At 51.4% G+C, this 18,191-nt stretch overlaps 7 protein-coding genes across 7 annotated transcripts; 3 read left to right on the forward strand and 4 right to left on the reverse strand.

Moving 5' to 3' along the window:
- Positions 1 to 464: 464 nt before the first annotated feature.
- PMZ80_004254 (uncharacterized protein) lies at positions 465 to 1,769 on the forward strand (the record flags this gene model as incomplete). The annotated part of the gene is made up of 1 exon (XM_064872679.1): positions 465 to 1,769. The coding sequence occupies one exon, from the start codon at positions 465 to 467 to the stop codon at positions 1,767 to 1,769; it is 1,305 nt and encodes a 434-aa protein (XP_064731337.1).
- A 510-nt stretch (positions 1,770 to 2,279) lies between these two features.
- On the reverse strand, positions 2,280 to 5,024 carry EIF3H (Eukaryotic translation initiation factor 3 subunit H; the record flags this gene model as incomplete). Its single annotated transcript, XM_064872680.1, has 2 exons — positions 2,280 to 3,409; positions 3,464 to 5,024. 2 exons carry the CDS (start codon positions 5,022 to 5,024, stop codon positions 2,280 to 2,282), a joined length of 2,691 nt encoding a protein of 896 aa, XP_064731338.1.
- Positions 5,025 to 5,499: 475 nt separating this feature from the next.
- PMZ80_004256 (uncharacterized protein) lies at positions 5,500 to 6,840 on the reverse strand (the record flags this gene model as incomplete). Its single annotated transcript, XM_064872681.1, has 1 exon — positions 5,500 to 6,840. One exon carries the CDS (start codon positions 6,838 to 6,840, stop codon positions 5,500 to 5,502), a length of 1,341 nt encoding a protein of 446 aa, XP_064731339.1.
- A 390-nt stretch (positions 6,841 to 7,230) lies between these two features.
- Positions 7,231 to 9,765, forward strand: PMZ80_004257 (uncharacterized protein; the record flags this gene model as incomplete). The annotated part of the gene is made up of 1 exon (XM_064872682.1): positions 7,231 to 9,765. The coding sequence occupies one exon, from the start codon at positions 7,231 to 7,233 to the stop codon at positions 9,763 to 9,765; it is 2,535 nt and encodes an 844-aa protein (XP_064731340.1).
- A 283-nt stretch (positions 9,766 to 10,048) lies between these two features.
- PMZ80_004258 (uncharacterized protein) lies at positions 10,049 to 11,587 on the reverse strand (the record flags this gene model as incomplete). Its single annotated transcript, XM_064872683.1, has 1 exon — positions 10,049 to 11,587. The coding sequence occupies one exon, from the start codon at positions 11,585 to 11,587 to the stop codon at positions 10,049 to 10,051; it is 1,539 nt and encodes a 512-aa protein (XP_064731341.1).
- A 1,939-nt stretch (positions 11,588 to 13,526) lies between these two features.
- Positions 13,527 to 15,371, forward strand: PMZ80_004259 (uncharacterized protein; the record flags this gene model as incomplete). The annotated part of the gene is made up of 2 exons (XM_064872684.1): positions 13,527 to 14,036; positions 14,178 to 15,371. The coding sequence occupies 2 exons, from the start codon at positions 13,527 to 13,529 to the stop codon at positions 15,369 to 15,371; spliced, it is 1,704 nt and encodes a 567-aa protein (XP_064731342.1).
- A 1,598-nt stretch (positions 15,372 to 16,969) lies between these two features.
- FPS1_3 (glycerol channel) lies at positions 16,970 to 18,114 on the reverse strand (the record flags this gene model as incomplete). The annotated part of the gene is made up of 3 exons (XM_064872685.1): positions 16,970 to 17,129; positions 17,179 to 17,482; positions 17,538 to 18,114. 3 exons carry the CDS (start codon positions 18,112 to 18,114, stop codon positions 16,970 to 16,972), a joined length of 1,041 nt encoding a protein of 346 aa, XP_064731343.1.
- Between the last annotated feature and the right edge of the window lie 77 nt (positions 18,115 to 18,191).

Genomic DNA, 18,191 nt, shown 5'->3' on the forward strand with positions numbered 1-18,191 from the left:
TGCGGTCAAGGCAGAACAGGCTCGCACGAGGCACGGAGAGGGATATAGAGCAGCGGCTGTTAGACACAATCTGGCGGTGGGCGGCAGTGAGGAGTGAGAAAGATACTTGGGACTTGTTCTGCAGCTGGAAGCCTCGTTGTCAACTGCAAACGCACGCTTTGACCACAACTCACATGAACCCAACCCAAAACAGAGGCACCACTGTAAATCGAGGCCCGGGTAGTGGACTGAGGGGCACTAGTTTCAGGGTTCATCAAAGAGCCTCCATCCGTGCTGATAGGCCCAATCCTTGCTCAGGCAGCTGCGATAAGCGGCTCTTGCCGGTTGTGAGGAGCGACCGATGTCAACACTGACGCTAGATTGCTCAACTCCTTGCCGTCGCTACATCTACTCAACGCGTGCTTGTACCTTGCTGTCGCCATTACCGCGTCGCATATTTCATCAAGCATATTACAGCTGCAAAGATGTTCTCAGCATTCGATCAGGAAAACCTTACCCATACCCACCATACGACTGCAGCAAACAAGCCTCTAAACCAAAGCATCAGAGCACTACAGCCAAAGACACCCGGCCCTGCATCAAAAACACCCTTCAGAGCTCGAAATGACGAAAACGCGCCTCTCAACACGGGCAAAGCAGCCAAAAACGCCTTTGTCACACCTGGTCCAGCTCCCCAAACCACAAAACGAGCACCACTAGGAGCAAAAACAACAAATGTCAAAGCCACAGCATTCCAAACTCCAGCTCCAGGTCAGAAGCTCAAGCAGCCTGAGCAGACCACAAAGAAACCAATATCCTCCGCCCGTCGTTCCATTAAGAAGAAGATCTACGTCGAACCAGAACCAGTCACCGAACCAATAACACAACAAGCGGAAGCAGAAGAAGACGACGAGCCAGACTTCGGCTATGCTCCTCCACCCATCACGCCTCTTCCAGACCCACCCATCAACTTCGAGGGAATCACATACGACGCTCTCAAGCCAGAGAACTTCAATCGTGGCATAGGAGAAGTCTACTTTCAAAGTCCCAAAGACGAAAATGGATTCAGTATCGCTCTCAAAAAACAGGAGGAGCAACACAAGAAGACTCTCGAGGATGATCTGGCACATACACTAGAAGAGCCGGCACGGCGAACTCCAGACCAAGAGCTAGAAACCATACTCAGAACAGGCACAAAGAAACCCAAGCCTACCCAGGAATCAAAAGTGAATACCATCAAAGCACGCACAGCCTCAGCCGCACTCTCGCAGCCATCGGCCCCTCGAACACATCAGCGACTCCCCTCAGCAGCAACAAGAGAAACAGCAGCATCAAAACAGAAGCGGAAAGCCTTCGCAGTCTCCCGAGACGAAGAAATCCCCACAACCACAACCACGATGCCAAAGCCCATCTCGCGAGCCACGATCGGCTTCCCAAAAGCGAAGAAGCCGATTTCCATTTTACCTCAGGCCGAGAAACAGAAAGCCCATGAAAGAATTGCGTCTACAACGCATTCGAACACAGCACAAAAGGAGGAAAGTGACACAGTGGATCAAAGCACAATCTCACCGCGTAAGTTCGTCCAGCTTTATGGTGAGCCACCGGTTGAAAGCGAGATGTGGTTTCGGCTCATGGAGCTGGAGATCAAGGACCGTCATAGAGGTGAAACTGAGGAGCATGAATCGGATGAGGGTATTTTTGACGTCGAGCTCGACGATGATCTTGATCAAAGGCTCGGTGTACATTTTGATGGAGTTGAGGATGGGGAGGACTTCGAGCTTACACTTTGAATGCGGTTAATAATTACGAGCTCACTACAACAAACATCCTTTCAGGGTATTGATTAGCAACGGCGTTGGACTACTTTACCTCATTCTTGGACAACAACATGATACCCCGACCCTAGATATTGTACGAACGATACTGTACCCATACATCGAGTGTAATGAATCGACAGCATTCACTTACTTCTAGACCCACTGCAGGCTGGATAGACATGATACTTTCGGATGAGCCTTTTAATTGTCACATCTGGAGCCTTTTGATTATGTATTCTTGTCTATCCTATATCCCTGCTATGTACTCCAAGCAATGCTATCATTCCGATTACTCCGTGCTCCTCCAACCATAAGCAGCAGCTGATGTTCTATTAGCTTTCGTGCCTCCATGCCTTTCGTTTCAATCAACTCTCTGGCTGCGATTCCTCCTCCATAGCATAACAACCTACCATCTCCCTGCGGTGGACTGATTTAGTCGAAGCGATTGAAGCATGCAACCAGGCGCCAGATACGATAGGATACTCAACCCCGAAGAAACGAGTATAACCCCGCGCTTCCCTGTGCCGCAACCTTCTGCAGACGCAGATACTCGTTTCTGTTGAGTGACTTCTTCCTGCCTGTGGATTGTGGTCGGGCCCGGTGGTCGTCCGTCTGAGCTGGTGGTTGCAGTTTTGACCTCGGTTCCGGCTTTGTCTCCGTCTTCGACGCGGTAGCAATGCTCGCGAGCCATGCGTCGAGTGTGTTCGTTTGACCTGCGGTAGAGAGATCGAGGTGCATGTCGTCTGAGCAGTGATCTGTGTCGTTATATATTGCGTCTGTCTCAGCTGAAGATGTGCTCAGGGTTGCAGCGAAAGCCGTCTGTTGGTGGCGACCAGCATCATTCTGCGCCTGATACTCCCTCCTCTTCTGCTCTAGCATGTCACCGAACTCATGGTCGAAAGTCTCGACCGTCATGCCCAGTGGCAATGGCTTTCCTCTCGCAAATGCTCGCTCGAATTCAATTCTAGAGTAGCCCAGGTAGACCACCAGCTCTTCCATCTCGTTTATGATCCGCCATCTTTCCTTGTTCAGTCTTCGCGCTGCTCGCTTGTTCTCCTCGATGACGGGATATGCTCGATCTGGGTTGTTTTGTCTCAGCTGCTGTAGCGTGTCCATTTCTGTTTGTGACCATGAACTTGGGTTCTTGGGATGGTAAGGACTACTCTCCGGAAGTCCAAGCGTACCTTCAGCTCGGCGGGCGAGAAAGGTCGCGCGGTCGGAGTCTTCGGAGAGGCAGAAAAGTTCTTCGGTTAACATCCACTTGTCGGGTAATCGCAGGCGTTCTGGCGGTATGCGTAGGGTGTCGTAGGCGGAATTCTGGATGTCGTGGTATTCGTCCGTGTCGTCGGATGCAGTGGACCATGTGGGTGAGCCTGGATATTGGAAATATTGGTGAATATCTGCCTGGTCAGGGTTTGGTGCTTTGTAACGCCGCTTGTTCTCTTGTACGGCTGCCTCGGCAGTACGAAGGGTGTCATACTCGTCTTGCTCGTATTTGGAGAATGTTTCCATCGCTTGGTAAACGACTTGTGGATCATGATTGAATCCGGTGTTGAACGCTTGGATCGGTGTTTGAAGAGGGTGCGTGTGTGGTTTGAGAGGAGGTTTTAAGGCTTTTGGTGGCTCAGTTCGTGGTCACAAGGCCGCATCTTGCATGTACGATGCACCCTGACGTGCTTGCACTTCTTCCTCCTCCTTTTCAAGCAGGTAGAATCTCCAAGAGATCGTTGATGTGTCTGTACCGGTGAGTATATTGCGAGGTCCGATTCTGGGCGGCCTCATGTTTCGGTGCCCTGGCTGAGACCAGAATGATTGTTGCTGTATCTCTTTAACATACCCCATCGAAATGACCACCGAAATTGCTTTGAGATTCCTCGTACGATCCTCAGCATTTGAATTGAAGAGATTGCAGTCGAACCAGTCACCATTGTAGAGTACTAGACCATATCGAACGTCGCAACCATGCTTGATAGGCTTGATTCTATCGCCAAAAGTGAATATCTCCCACTTAGCACCAGCTTCAGCATATTTGTCACCCTGCCAGATTGCTTCATGAATGCGATAAGGGATGTCGTTGATACCTGCAAGTACACCGTGGGACTCCAGAAAGTCAAGGTACCAGTAATCACCACATTTGGTCTCAAACGCATGAGCTATCTCATGGCATAGAATGACTGCCAAAAAGAAATCAAACCTGAGCTTCGCCGCAGGGTCAGGGTACCGCAGACGCGAATACTCCTCAAGAACATGGTAAAGTGAGCTGTCAAGATGAATTTCTTGAAACGTACTCCATGGATCAGCCTCGTGATATATTCTCTGATGGGGTGTTCTAGCGGGCCTGGACCTAGCATATCCACCATCGATCAGCTCGAAGCCGATCTTCATCCTCTCGCCCATTTGTTGTAGTCTTTGTACGGTAACATGCAAGTCAGTACCGGTGGGCTGTGCAGGTGGGACCAAACACTCCTGCAGGTATCCAGTTGCGTGATCGAGACGATATTCTCTTCGACCGCAGCATATGCTTACCCAGAACTGCATACTGCCTTTCGTGATCAACCTCTCAGCAAGGGCCATTGCTGGACGCATAGTTTCGTAGATTCTCTGAGGTACATCACCGAAACTGCTCTGCTCGAACATTCGCAGATCGCGGAGGCTAGTCAGGCTCGACGGCCTGCACGGCTGGCAGTGCATTGCAACTGTGTATATCAAAACCTCCGCTTCGTAGCCATGGTATTGCTTTCGATTGCCTCGCTGGGCCGGTCTCGAACGCGGAGTAGTGCCATCCAAAACGTTTTTTCGTACGCGATCGAAAATCGTGTCATGGTCGAGGTCGAACCTGTGGACCACCCCAGTCTGTTCAATTCGGCTGGCTAGAGATAGTGTGGACAATCGAGGGTGAAAGTGGCCTCTGCGCACACCTGTGCTAAGTCGTGAATAGTTATCTGTCGGAGAAGAAGGCGCGAAGAATTGGGCCTGGTCGTCGTCAGAAATCTCCGACTCATCTAGATCTAGTGACTGCCGGCGCCAGCTATCAGCTTCGAACCCTGTGGCGTTCCCTGTGAGGCCAATGAGGAGAATCTTGCCGTTGTAGCACCAGTTTCCGTTGAGATACTCTATTTTCGCGGCGTTGTAGGAATTGCCATCTGTATCGATCACTACATTTTCCTGCGGTATGGGCTGACCTCCGACATCGAAGATATAATGTGACACCCTATCATCAGTTCTCATGATACCAGAGCAAGGAGGCTTGGTGTGGACGTTACCTTGCCTCCTCTCAGTGATGGCGAAGCCTCACAGCCTGTCAGCATCACTATCCCTGTCAAATATAGTAAACGCTGAGGATGATACGTAGTTGAGGTGGAGCTTCGATGGTCGAAGACAGCGTAGGAAGATCATTTATGTAGCGCATCTCGGGTGTCGGCCTAGTTTTCTAGCTCACATCTCAGAACCAAACACTGCAACACCTCACGTGACCTGCTGTGTTGCTCCGCCTGTCACTAAGAGGGACAGGCTACTGACCGTGCTGCGGGTGAATCGAGAGGAATGACTCTTGCAGAACCGGCAAAAACCGCATGCCTGCGTCCTAGCCATGACCTTCGCAGAAATACTGCTGCCTCAAAGACAGAATACAACGTAGCCCTCATCTCCTCCCGTCTGTGACTGAACTGCATCCGTCGAGACAAGGAGAGCTGCTTGCGGTACCTTAAAGTTTCGCAAGGATTGCTGCGGACGACGTCTGTAGTGTGCGCGACTCGAGTCCTGCAACCTCTTCAGCCTGCGCGGATGTGCTGTCCGAGCTAGTAGCTGCTAGGCAGGCGATTCTCTGATCAAGCCATAGACGGACTGTTTTGACAAAAGCGTCTATTTCAGCCTCCGTATTGCCGGCATGCAAGCAGATTCGAACTCTTTCGGTGCCAAGAGGGACAGTTGGGTGCATGACGGCCCGAACGACAAAGCCTGCGGTCTGGCAGAATGCGGCGAGCTCGCGGGGTTCCTGCATCATCAGGGCGAAGATGGCTGACTTGGGACATGCATCAGGCAGCGTGAAGGAGCCACCTTCGAGCCTCTGCGCCAAAGACTCCAGGCTTTTGAGCTTGGCGTACATATAGCCAATCAACTGTGTCAGCCGGGCTGACAGCATTTCGGTTTTCCCAGATTCAAGCCAGTCATAAGCAACCTTGATCGCTACCAGATTGGGATACGACATGAACGTTGTGAAGATGACTGGGCGAGCGTAGTTGATTAGGTAGGTCCTGATTATTGGAGAGCACAAGATGATTGCACCATTGCTTGCGAGTGCTTTACCGAAGGTGTGTAGCCGAATCAGCACATCACTTTCGAGACCTAGTTCACTTACTCGTCCACTACCTTTCGACCCATAGACGCCCGTCGCATGTGCTTCGTCCACTATTAGATGGCAATTGTTGTGAGGAAAGGAATCTTTCATGATTCGTACCATTTCAGACAGAGGTGCCACGTCCCCGTCCATGCTGTAGACACTCTCCACGGCCACGAAGACGTTCTGGCTTGCAGAAGTACATAGCTTGAGCTTGGCCTGAAAGTCGTCCAAGGCATTGTGTTTGAAGGCGAGAAAGGTCGTAGCCCTTGATATGCGCATACCATCATGGACGGAGGCATGTATCAACTCATCGTATACAATTGTATCGCCTGGCTGCGGCAAACATGTGAATATGCTGACATTAGCATCGAAGCCTGACCCAATCAGGAGACCACTTTCGGCGCCATGGAAGGCAGCGATCTGCTGTTCGAGACTCTCAGCATACCCCGAGTTGCCATCGAGGAGCCGCGATCCGGTTGAGCCAACAGGCAATATCCGCTGTTGCAATTCTTTGAGATAATCTTCTCGGAACTCCTTCGTAGTTGCCAGAGACAGAAAATCGTTCGAAGAGAAATCTATTGAGCCAGCCGGGCTGGATTTGAGCGTCCGCAGCTTGGACTGAGACTTCCGGCGGCCGAGAGTTGCAGCAAGTGCCTGTTCTAATGCGGTGGGAGGCTTCTGTTGCCTGCCATATTCGCTTCCCATCATGACGAGAAAACTCGCGAGCTTGATTGGCCGTTGCAGACGCGTACAGAGAAGAAACTTGCACAAATTCGGTTTAGCGTGGTACAGACCCTGATCTGTGTGCGAATCTGAATGAGAGCAACAGTTCTTGCGATGAAACAACAAGGTCGAGTTTCAGGTCTTTGGTCAATGCAATGGATGCCGAGGCGGCGAGGACTGAAGTCTCTGATCTGACATCGAGGTCACCAAGTCCTTGAGAAGGAGCGATGGGCCGAGGAAAGCGCTCCTGACCCGGACTCTTGGCAGGACCCGCTTCACGCAAGCTCAACAGATTTTCCACGAACGAAGGCAGGTACGATCGATGACCGCGACATCGGTAGCCGTTCACGACAGGCTGGGGTGGTCAAAGATATGCTGTGGCGGGACCTGAAGGCGTGGCAGGTATATGGTGCCAATACCGACGTGGGCAAGACCATCATATCCACGTTGTTGTGCAAGGCTCTAGCTCGACGAGCTCCAACCAATGGTCTCCTCTATCTGAAGCCCGTCTCAACTGGTCCAGACGCGGAAGCAGATGACAGACACATATCAAAATACACGACTGGCATACTTGCCAAATGCTTGAAGCAATACTCCCAGCCTCTGAGTCCTCACCTTGCCGCCAAGATCGATGAGCCGAACCACGAGCTCAACCATCGTGCCGGCAAATTGAACGTGGCAGATCGAACACTTCTGCACAAAGTCAAAGACAGCTTAGACGCGCACCAGAAGGCCGGCGGAAAGTATGCAGTGCTCGAAACCGCTGGGGGTGTCCTTTCACCAGGACCTTCCGGCTCTGTACAAGCAGATGTCTATCGACCACTCCGTCTGCCGGTAGTGCTTGTTGGGGACGCGAAGCTAGGTGGTGTGGCCACTACCATATCTGCTTTCGAGTCACTTCATTTGCGAGGGTACGATGTCCAGTCAGTCCTGCTCTTTGACATGCCACGATGGGGCAATGCAGACTATCTCAAAAACTACTTCTCGCAGCACGATATTGTCACTCTTTCCTTGCCCGTTCCTCCTGAAAGGGATGCTGATCAGCAGAGAGACCACGATAAACTTGCAGCATATTACGAGAAAGTCTCTACAAGCTCGGAAGTCAAGTCTACCGTTGATCTCATTCATCAAAAACACTTCTCTCACATTTCGAAATTGACCTCAATGCCTGCCCATGCCGAGTCTATCGTATGGCACCCTTTCCGACAGTACGGCTTGCCTCAAAATGTGGTTGCGATTGATTCAGCATACGAAGACCACTTTGAGGTCTACAACCAAGAGACGGATGCGCTGGTGAACAGAGCAGAAGCTTCAAGCACAGGACTTCAGCCACTTCAGTCAGCAGCTTCTTCTGGACCTTTGCTGACGCCGCTGTTCGACGCCTCTGCCTCATGGTGGACTCAAGGTCTTGGTCATGGCAACCCCAACCTGGCACTCACAGCAGCGCATGCTGCCGGTAGATATGGACACGTTATGTTCGCCAATGCCGTGCACGAGCCGGCACTAGACTTATGTTACAACTTGTTGTCGACCCTACAAAACCCTCGGCTGTCGCGTGTATTCTTCACAGATAACGGTAGCACCGGCATGGAAGTTGCTGTGAAGATGGCACTTCGAGCTGCTGCGACACGTTATGAGTGGAACAACCACAAAGGTGAAATCGGTATACTTGGTCTCAAAGGCAGCTACCACGGAGACACAATAGGCGTCATGAATTGTTCTGAGCCATCACCATTCAACGAGAAAGTCGATTGGTACAAACCATGGGGCCATTGGTTTTCACCCCCAGAAGTCAAGCTTGTCAAGGGCCAGTGGCAGGTTCAGCTCCCGTCCGACGAGAGCATGCCTCGCGAGGAAGGTCCCACCACACTCTTCCCTTCTCTACAAGCAATCTTCGATTTCGAAGCTCGGGAGGACGACGCTCAATTCTATGCCGACTACGTGACACGTACTCTGACCCACTTAACGCACCAACAGAAGCAGAAGTTTGGCGCTCTTATACTGGAGCCCTTGGTTATGGGCGCAGGTGGCATGATTTTCGTTGACCCACTCTTCCAGCGAACACTGATCAGCACCATCCGTGCTAACCCTCGCATCATAGACCCAGCCTACGAAGCAACAACCTCCAAGTCGACGACCGAAGACCCACCAACATGGTCAGGCCTCCCAATCATAGCAGACGAGGTCTTCACAGGTCTCTATCGACTCGGCCGATCCTCGTCCTCCTCGTTCTGGAACTCTTCAGCTGGGTCCAGCATCGAAGCCGATGTGGCACCAGATATCTCCTGCCACGCCAAACTTCTGACGGGCGGTCTACTGCCTCTCGCCTTGACCACAGCCTCTAACAGCATTTTCAATACCTTCGTGAGCGATAGCAAGGCCGACGCATTACTCCACGGCCACAGCTATACTGCTCACCCCATCGGCTGCTCAGTAGCAAACAAGAGCTTAGAATTGATGCGAACAATATCCACTAGCACAATTTTCAACAACCCGGTCGGTGCTATAACACATACGCCAGAAGCCCACAAACCGAGCTCAGGCCAGTGGGATGGTTACCGCCAATCCTGGTCGTCGAAGCCTGGCTCGGACTTATTCTCATTCTTCTCGCCTGAGACGTTAAACACGATCTCCAACCATCAACTTGTTAATTCCTGCTTTGCTATTGGCACTGTACTTGCTTTGACTCTTGAGTCAGCTACATCAGGATACAACTCCACGGCAGCAGCTAGCTTGCAGGCTCGACTGATGACTACAATGGACGAACAGGGGAGAGGTGTACATAGCAGAGTCCTAGGAGATGTCATCTACTTCATGACCGGCCTGGAAACTGCTGAGGAAGAGGTCAGAAACTTGGAGCGGACAATTCTCAAGGCACTGGATGGTGAACTAGCCGCATCGAGGTGAAGCGAAAGAAGGTGCTTGAAAAATATGCCAAGATGTAGCGACCAGGCCTACAACGCTGTGCCAAGTGCACAGAATGTATTCGATGTCTTCGATCTACAATACCATGGCCCAGTGTGATATCAGCTAGCTAAGCACAAAACTTGACTCTAATGTATCCACAATCTTTATGACTCTTGATCTCCCAAAGCACTAAAACTGCGACCAGATTAGATCCAACCTCATATGCAGCCCATTGCCACCATTCCTGATGCAGTCATCCACGCGCCCACAATTCGAATCATTCTCAGAACTCGCGCTCCGCAGCCTCCCTATAGAAGCCCGCAACCAAGAAAGCCAGCTCCAACGCCTGCTTCTCATTCAACCTCGGATCACAGAAAGTGGTATAGTTCAGGCTCAGATCCTCCTCAGTCAAACCCTCAGCACCACCAACACACTCCGTGACCGCCTCACCCGTTAACTCGAGATGCGTACCCCCAAGATACGAGTCATGTTCCTGATGTATCAGCAGAGCCTGCTGCAACTCAGACAGAATATCACTGAAGCGTCTCGTCTTGATCGTGCTTGTGCCCTCCGTACCCGGTACCGTGACATTTGCGTTTCGCCCGTTGCCGTGCATGGGGTCACATTGCCAGACGACTGTCCCGTTGTGTGAGGAGTTCTGGACAGCTTGAATGTGTGCGGGGAGGTGGTCTTTGATTTTGTCGTGTCCGTATCGTGTGATCAGAACGATTTTGCCGATTTCGTGGTTCGGATTGAGGATGTCGAGGAGGGGCACGATGTCGGAGGGTGGCATTGTTGGACCGACTTTTACGCCGATGGGATTGGCGATGCCGCGGAAGTACTCGACGTGGGCGTGGGTGAGTTGGCGGGTGCGGTCGCCAATCCAGATGAAGTGGGCTGAGGTGTTGTAGTGGGACATTAGTGGGTTTGTGGCTGAGACTGAGGATTTGCGGACGTATGCTGAGGAGTGGGAGGTGCCGTTTACCTTTCGGCCGGGCTGTGAAGATTGCCTCATGCTGGTTACTTGAGCCTGTGGTTGTGAAGCTGCTGGTGTGTTCTGTGGTTGTCGCAAGCGGCGAGTGAGAGCTTGTTCGTATTCGAGAAGGAGACCTTCATGCGAAGTAAAGAGATCAACTGTTTCTAGACCGCTACCTGTGTCGAGACCGATTGTGCGCATCATTTCTAGTGTGTCCATTATTCTAGACACGATCTGCTGGTATTTATCTCTGACTGAAGAATCGACAACATGACCTAGACTCCAATCCAGTGGCGCATGCATATCTGCCAGACCTGAGGAAAGCGCACCGCGAAGGTAGTTGAGCGTCGATGCAGAGTGGTAGTAAGCATCGAGTAGCCGCGCTGGATCTGGTTTTCTCGCCTCGACGTCGGGTTCATAGCTGTTCAAGATGTCACCGCGGAAAGAAGCCATCTCGACACCATTGAGCGTTTCCATGGGACTTGACCTTGGCTTGGCATATTGACCTGCCATGCGCGCTACACGCACGACCTTCTTTCTTGCGCCATAAATCAAGACCAAACTCATTTGCAACAGGAGCTTAACCTTCGCTTCGATCATGTCTTGATTGCAGTAGTCGAACAGCTCGGCGCAATCGCCGCCTTGGAGTAGGAAGGCATTCCCTAGTGCGCACTCTCGCAGTTCGTTCTTCAATTTTTGAATTTCGTAAGGTGTGACTAATGGAGGCAGTATGTTGAGTTTGGTGATGGTCTTTTTGAGACTTGCTTCGTCGTCGTAGATGACTTCTTGCTTGGCTGGCTTCGATCGCCAGGTTGATGGAGTCCAGTGCGTGCCGTTGACGGCCATAGCGCCTTCAGATGTTGCGCTTGATTTATGATACCAATTATAAGTGCCTGGCGGTGAGTCTAGAACTCTCGAGCTCAGTCTTGACCTGATGCAGTAGTGGGTGGACTTCAATGCACGTACAGTCAAGGTCGCTATGAGGGAGCGGTCATATTTTGAAATAGATGTCTGCGTGCAATGTCTACAGTAACACCAGCGACCTGTTCAAACCTTTGATGAGTCTGTTGGTTGCGACAGGGTCTCTTTGTGGCTTAGCCTAGTTTGATGCCACTAATTCAAATGAGGTTAGCTAGGAAATCGGTCGATCTCCCCTCCCTGCAGTAGTTGCGAGATTCTTCCTGCTATCACTCACTCCTGCAAGCTGTTTGCTGACTTGATTGCAAATGCTTGCCAGCGGCAGAAGGCGGTTCTATCCTGCTGGAGGCGACGTGATGCGGCGTCTCCTAGGCACTTCCCGCCTCGCTAAGACTGCTCACCGAATTCGACAAGAGCAAAGCGTCTGGTAAAAGTGGCTGTCAATATGGTTCTTGCTGGCTGAGGCCATGCTACCTAGGTATTGAATGTGTCTTGCCCGATAGAAAAGGAACCAGCACGTCACTATGTCTTCAGTATGCGATAAGTAATTCGATTTCTTAAGAACGAAATACCAATCGTGTTACCTGCACGGTCATGACTGGGCCCGAAGCCCCACAAGGCCGCTGGCACATCAACGCCGGTGAATATTCCACGACAGCAGATATTGCTTTCTCGTGTTTCTCTTCGTTTTCCGGGGTCTGAAGTGGTGGCCTAGAGGCTGCAGGCAAGAACTCAAAGCACGTCGCATGTTCAGGATAGAAAGATGGTATGAGTTACTCACATTTGCAGGAGTTGGGTCTGTATAGACCAGACTGAACGATCTTTCACATGATACATAGCTCGTGCAACACACACAGTTGCGAAAGCATATGGCAGACTTGCATCGCTACGATGTTTTACCGAGACATGACCTGAGATTTGTCTTCAAGCCGGCAATCCCTGTCATCCGCAATTAGTCGAGGCAAACGAATACAGTATGTATCCATCGACAGCACGATGTAGCGTAAAGCGCCCGCCACGAGGATCCTGAGCGTCACTCCCACCCAGTGACGTCTTCGAGCCACCGACCCGACCGGAGCTTAGCCTGACCATTTGCAATAATGTTGCTGAGAACAATGGCTCTCTGCCTGCCTATCTGTCTGGCTTCATGCAGCCAATGTCAACTTTGTGTATAAGATTTGCAATGAGTTACAATCGCCTGCACAAAGGTGACTACAAGCGACCCAAGGTGAAGCCAATGTACAAGCAATGCTAAGGAAGCTTGGAGAACGCCTATCTCCGTACCCTACGATATCCCCAAGTTTTAAGCTTCCGCCAATAGTGTCCTACCTTCGACCTACTATCAAAGGCACACACGAAGATATCTACCACTACACAACCATGCTTCATGCTGGGTGTCGGCCGGACTCTCTGAGCATTGCATAGCGTCGCAGATTTGCAGTGGCTGGTAACCCCGGATCACTCCCAGCCATACCGTTTGATCTGCAGGCTGCCACTGTGCCAATGCCGCGCTAGAGCACGACGAGAAGGTACGAAAGCTTGTCCGCGCTAAGTTCCCACGGAGGTTGCATTCACCATCGATCCTTCCATCATCGATAGCTACGTACCACGGGCAAGCTTCGCTTGAACTGGCACTTACAACGGTGATTTGCTCAAGCATGCAGAAGCAATGGAGAAGCTTCAGTGGCGGAACCCACTTCTTATCTTCGCCCGGGCAGCATCCGTGCGCATTTCCACAACCAGGAAGATCTGGAGACCCTCGTGACACCGGTCGCATGGTACAATAGCTACAAAAAGAGTCGCTGTCCCACACAGTTGGTGAGTCGCGTGCTACTCTCGAGCTTGCTCTTCGTGCTATCCGATCATCATGCGGTTCACACTTCTCGCATGCGCTTCGCTGGCCTCGAGTGCTTTGGCCTACAATCGTGCTGCCGTCGATGCATTCAAGCGTCCGCAGCAGAAGCGTGCTGAGATTCTCGAAAAGCATGGACTGTCGAGCCACCCAGTGCTGCCAGAGAAGCGATCGTCAACTGTGGAAACACGTCAAGCTTCCCCTTATCTGAACGACGCTACACAGAAATTCGTTGTGAACGGCTCAGCAATTCCTCTCGTCGACTTCGATATTGGCGAATCCTATGCTGGCTTGCTGCCAATTTCAGATGACCCGAACGAGACCAGGCAGCTCTATTTCTGGTTCTTTCCTTCCACAAATCCCAACGCCACGGACGAGATTGCCATCTGGTTCAATGGCGGACCAGGCTGCAGCTCGCTGTCGGGTCTTCTTACCGAGAATGGACCTTTCCTGTTCCAAGCTGGGACTCTCTCTCCAGTACCAAATTCCTACAGCTGGTCAAACTTGACGAACATTTTATGGGTGGTAAGTCTCTCTTCGACTTGTAATAATCCACCACGCGCCGAGCGTCATACCAAGCACGGATCACCCGAACAGTTTGGTCCCATGCCCCTTCTTCACCTTAACACAGATGGAGGCACAAGAAACTGACTGACATGGCTCTAGGAACAACCAGTCGGAGTTGGCTTCAGTCAGGGCGTGCCTAACATTACGAACGAGGTTGAGCTGGGCCAGCAGTTCGCTGGCTTCTACAAGCAATTCGTCGATGCTTTCCAAGTCCACGGCCGCAAAGTGTATTTGACAGGAGAGTCGTACGCTGGTTTTTACGTTCCGTACATTGCGGATGCTTTCATTGCCGAAGACGACACAGACTACTACAACTTGGCCGGCATAGCCATCAATGACCCAATCATCGGCGATGGGACGATTCAGCAAGAAGTGGTGATCGTGCCGTTTGTCGAGTACTGGTCAAACCTCTTCTACTTCAACGAAACCTTCATGAACCAGCTCCGAACTAGAAACGAACAATGCAACTACACATCGTACATGGAAAAGTATTATACGTTCCCGCCGCCGCCAGGACCGTTCCCAGTGCTGCCGGATCCATACGACGACGAGAATTACGCCTGTGATATGTTCGATACGGTACTGGAGGCCGCCATTCTCATGAACCCCTGCTTCGACCTGTACCACATTACAGCGACATGCCCATTCGTTTACAGCCACCTCGGCATAGTCAACCCTGGCGACTACCAGCCACCCGGCGCAGAGGTCTACTTCAACCGTTCTGACGTTCAAGCCGCTATCAACGCCCCAGCCGGCACGAATTGGATGCAATGTACAGACAAGAATGTCTTCAACTTTGGCTATGTCAACAACTATACCCTCGGCGATACATCGCTCGGACCTGCTCAGGACGGCGTCCTCCAACGTGTAATCGAATACACAAACAACACCATCATTGGCGGTGGAAACCTCGATCTCCTCCTCAACCCTAACGGCACGGTCTTCGTCCTCCAGAACATGACATGGAACGGCATGCAGGGGTTCCAGAAAGACCCGCAGAGCCAGAACCAATTCTACGTCCCATACCACCCTGAGTACAACGGTGGTCGGTTGGCCGAGTCAGGCATTCAAGGCATGTGGGGCGAGGAGCGAGGTCTGACGTTCTACGTGATTCAGCTTGCGGGGCACGAGTTGCCAGGATATACAGCTGGCTCTGGCTACAGAGTGCTCGAGAAGCTTCTGGGCAGAATCACGGACTTCAGTGAGGTCAGCGACTTCACGACGCAGACCGGTGATTTCACGGGTAATGGCACGATCTATAAGAGGAGTAGTGGTAGCATGGCTATTGAGTAGCTATAGATAGATGATTGTTCTCACGATACACCCTACAAAGTAGCTGATGATGATATGGAGACATGAGCAATGACTGATGCCACTATTTTCTTCCACATCACGGTCTCCTTGGACATTCGTATCCACATGTCCTGTCACGTGTCCCATCATATGTCCCTGGGAAGGACACAATCGGATACATAAGCCAGCCTCTCTCCACCGTCGCCCACTCCATGAGCCTCGACCAGCCGAAGTGACCTCCCAGCGTCAATACAGTCAGCAAAACGAGCACTGTTGCGTCCCTCCATAGCTGTCTTCGACTCCTTCTGTTCCCATTGCTAGGCGCCGACATCGCACCAACCGCGTATCCGAGCACCCGGATGAACACATCAATTCCGGCCCCAACGAGGACGAAATCCTGGACTCTGACGTCTGCCCATTGCGAACGTGATGCTTCGGATGCGCACTGGAAGATCAGAAGTACTCTGGCGAAAGCGTAGAGTTTGAGGAAACCACGGGTGAGTTCGCAGAAGAATTCGAGATAGGCTGTGGTTTTGTTGTTGGAGGGTATTACATCTCCGTTCTGGAGGGCCGGAGTCAGGGGCTCCGCCTTTTCGTAGTCTTCGGGATCTGAGGCTGAAGGGTGCGCCGCTGCTAGTAACGGGCGTTGTTGTAACGACATGGTCTGATGTATCTTCGAGAAGGTATGCTGGCGTCCTTCACCGCAACGAGATATGCACAGAATTTCTGCCAACGATCTTATTGACAAGGCTAGATTGCAATTGATGTTGGTGATAGAGCAGGCTGAGGAGAGGGATCGTATTGCAAGTTCATATCATATTTTCTACTGTGATTGCACTGGTAGCAAATCAACATTATTGAGCGGCAGGTAGTCGCATCACATTTTTATGGTACCCTCGTAGTGCCCCGAACGCGGCTTCCGATTCTGGTCGGGAAAGCGCTACGCACAATCTGCTCATATGCCCTGTCGGCATACTCGAAATCTGTCTCAAGATATTCTAACATTGTCGTATTGATCCTTGCGCCATTCCTTATCGGAACAACGGACAACTTCACCGTAAGGAAGAGCAAGCATCGTTTCTGCGATCGTCTCTTCGCTTCCTTTGTTCTTTGTACTTGTCTCCACTCACCTATCAGCACTAGCATAAGAGCAGCATATCTCAACTGGTAGAAAGGCAGTCTCGCCGCCGACGTATCTTTCCATGCGTCGTGGCGCTGTGTGAGGCGTATATGCTGAATACTGTGATATGAACAACCAAGGTGTAGAGCTGCGCCTTGACTGCAGGAATACTCCTCGAGCAGAGTAAAGGGGGAGGGGAGGTGATGTTGTGTGATGAGCGGTGCCCGTGGTGGTTCCCAATAGAATTGCGGTCTCGAGGGTTCGTTTGCGTGGCGTAGAGGAGAATGATGTGGTGAGATACTCAAATGTTGGTGAACAAGACTCTTGCAAGCTGATGCAATCTTCCAGTTGTCACCTTGGCTGATATCAAGGAGTAAGGTACTGGGAGTCCACATATGGTGCTGCAGTCCAAAAGCTGCACATTGGAGAACGGCCGGGGCCGGCAATTGTTTTATAGTTCTATCTCTTCTTAGGCACATCATACTCTGTCATTGGCGGTATTGCTCCACACCTGCTTCTTCGGCTGAGTGAATCTCTTCAAGCCCATACCAGGAGTGTTGATCGGGCTCTCGCCGGTGAATAGGAAGACGTCGTACAACCAAGCTCCGAAAGCGCAGCCAAAGAAAGGTGCAACCATCCTGCAAATTATTAGCGATGCTTTGAAACAAGTGGTTGTGAAGTACTCACGGAACCCAGAAATAGTAGCCACCGGCAGACCAGACCTCATGACCATACCCGATCATGTATGAAACGAGTCTTGGACCAAAATCACGGGCAAGATTGATGGCATATCCTGTCTCCCAGCCGAAGCATGCTCCGATACCAAAGATGATGAAGAACAGACCGAGTGGCGTGAGTGGGCCGGCGCCGATGTTACCGTCATCTTTGAGTGCATAGATCATAAACATAAGTAGGGCGCTGGCAATGAATTCGGAGAAGAATTGACCGGTTTTGGTCATAAACTCGGCAGGGTAGGTACAGAAGATGCCGGCTGTAAAGAAAGTTAGTCAATATTGGTGACGTGAGACATCTTGAATGTAGCTTACCTGTTGCTGTTTCACTGAAGCCTGGGACCGTTCGGATGTTGGGACCGCCTTCAAAGACGTCGATGGCTGACTTGTAGTTTGCGTAAACAACTGCGGAGGCTACCATGGCGCCCAGAACCTGGGCCAACATGTAGATTGGGAACTTGCGCCACGGGAATTTTCTGAATAGACAGTTGGCGAACGTGACGGCAGGGTTGAGATGTGCACCGGAAATGCCTCCAGTATACACTCCAAGCATGACACCAAGACCCCAACCCCATGTGATAGACTGGTAGTCACCATTCTCACCGTTGCTGAGGACGACTTGAGCAACGACACCATCACCAAACATGATCAAAATGAATGTGCCGAAAAACTCTGCAAACGGCTCTCGAAGTTGGTGGCGTATCCTGCTCCATAGCAGATCTGGTTGTGCCTGTACGACATCATCTTGAGGAATGCGGTGGTCGATGGCTACACCATGCTCAGCATGCGGCTGAAAGTCTTGTTTCAAATTGTCCATCACAATATTTTCGGCAGAGACTGATGAGCTTGAGGGTGCGTGTTCCCGGTGTGTGTGATGTTGAGAAATGCCCATGGCAAGATGGAGAACAAAGAGATGGATGACAATGGAGTGAGATTGACTTCTTGGTTCGCGGAGGGAAATGAACTTCT

This window comes from Knufia obscura, assembly GCF_036327395.1.
Source record: "Knufia obscura strain CCFEE 5817 isolate CBS 148926 chromosome Unknown scaffold_4, whole genome shotgun sequence".
Classification (NCBI taxonomy): domain Eukaryota; kingdom Fungi; phylum Ascomycota; class Eurotiomycetes; order Chaetothyriales; family Trichomeriaceae; genus Knufia; species Knufia obscura.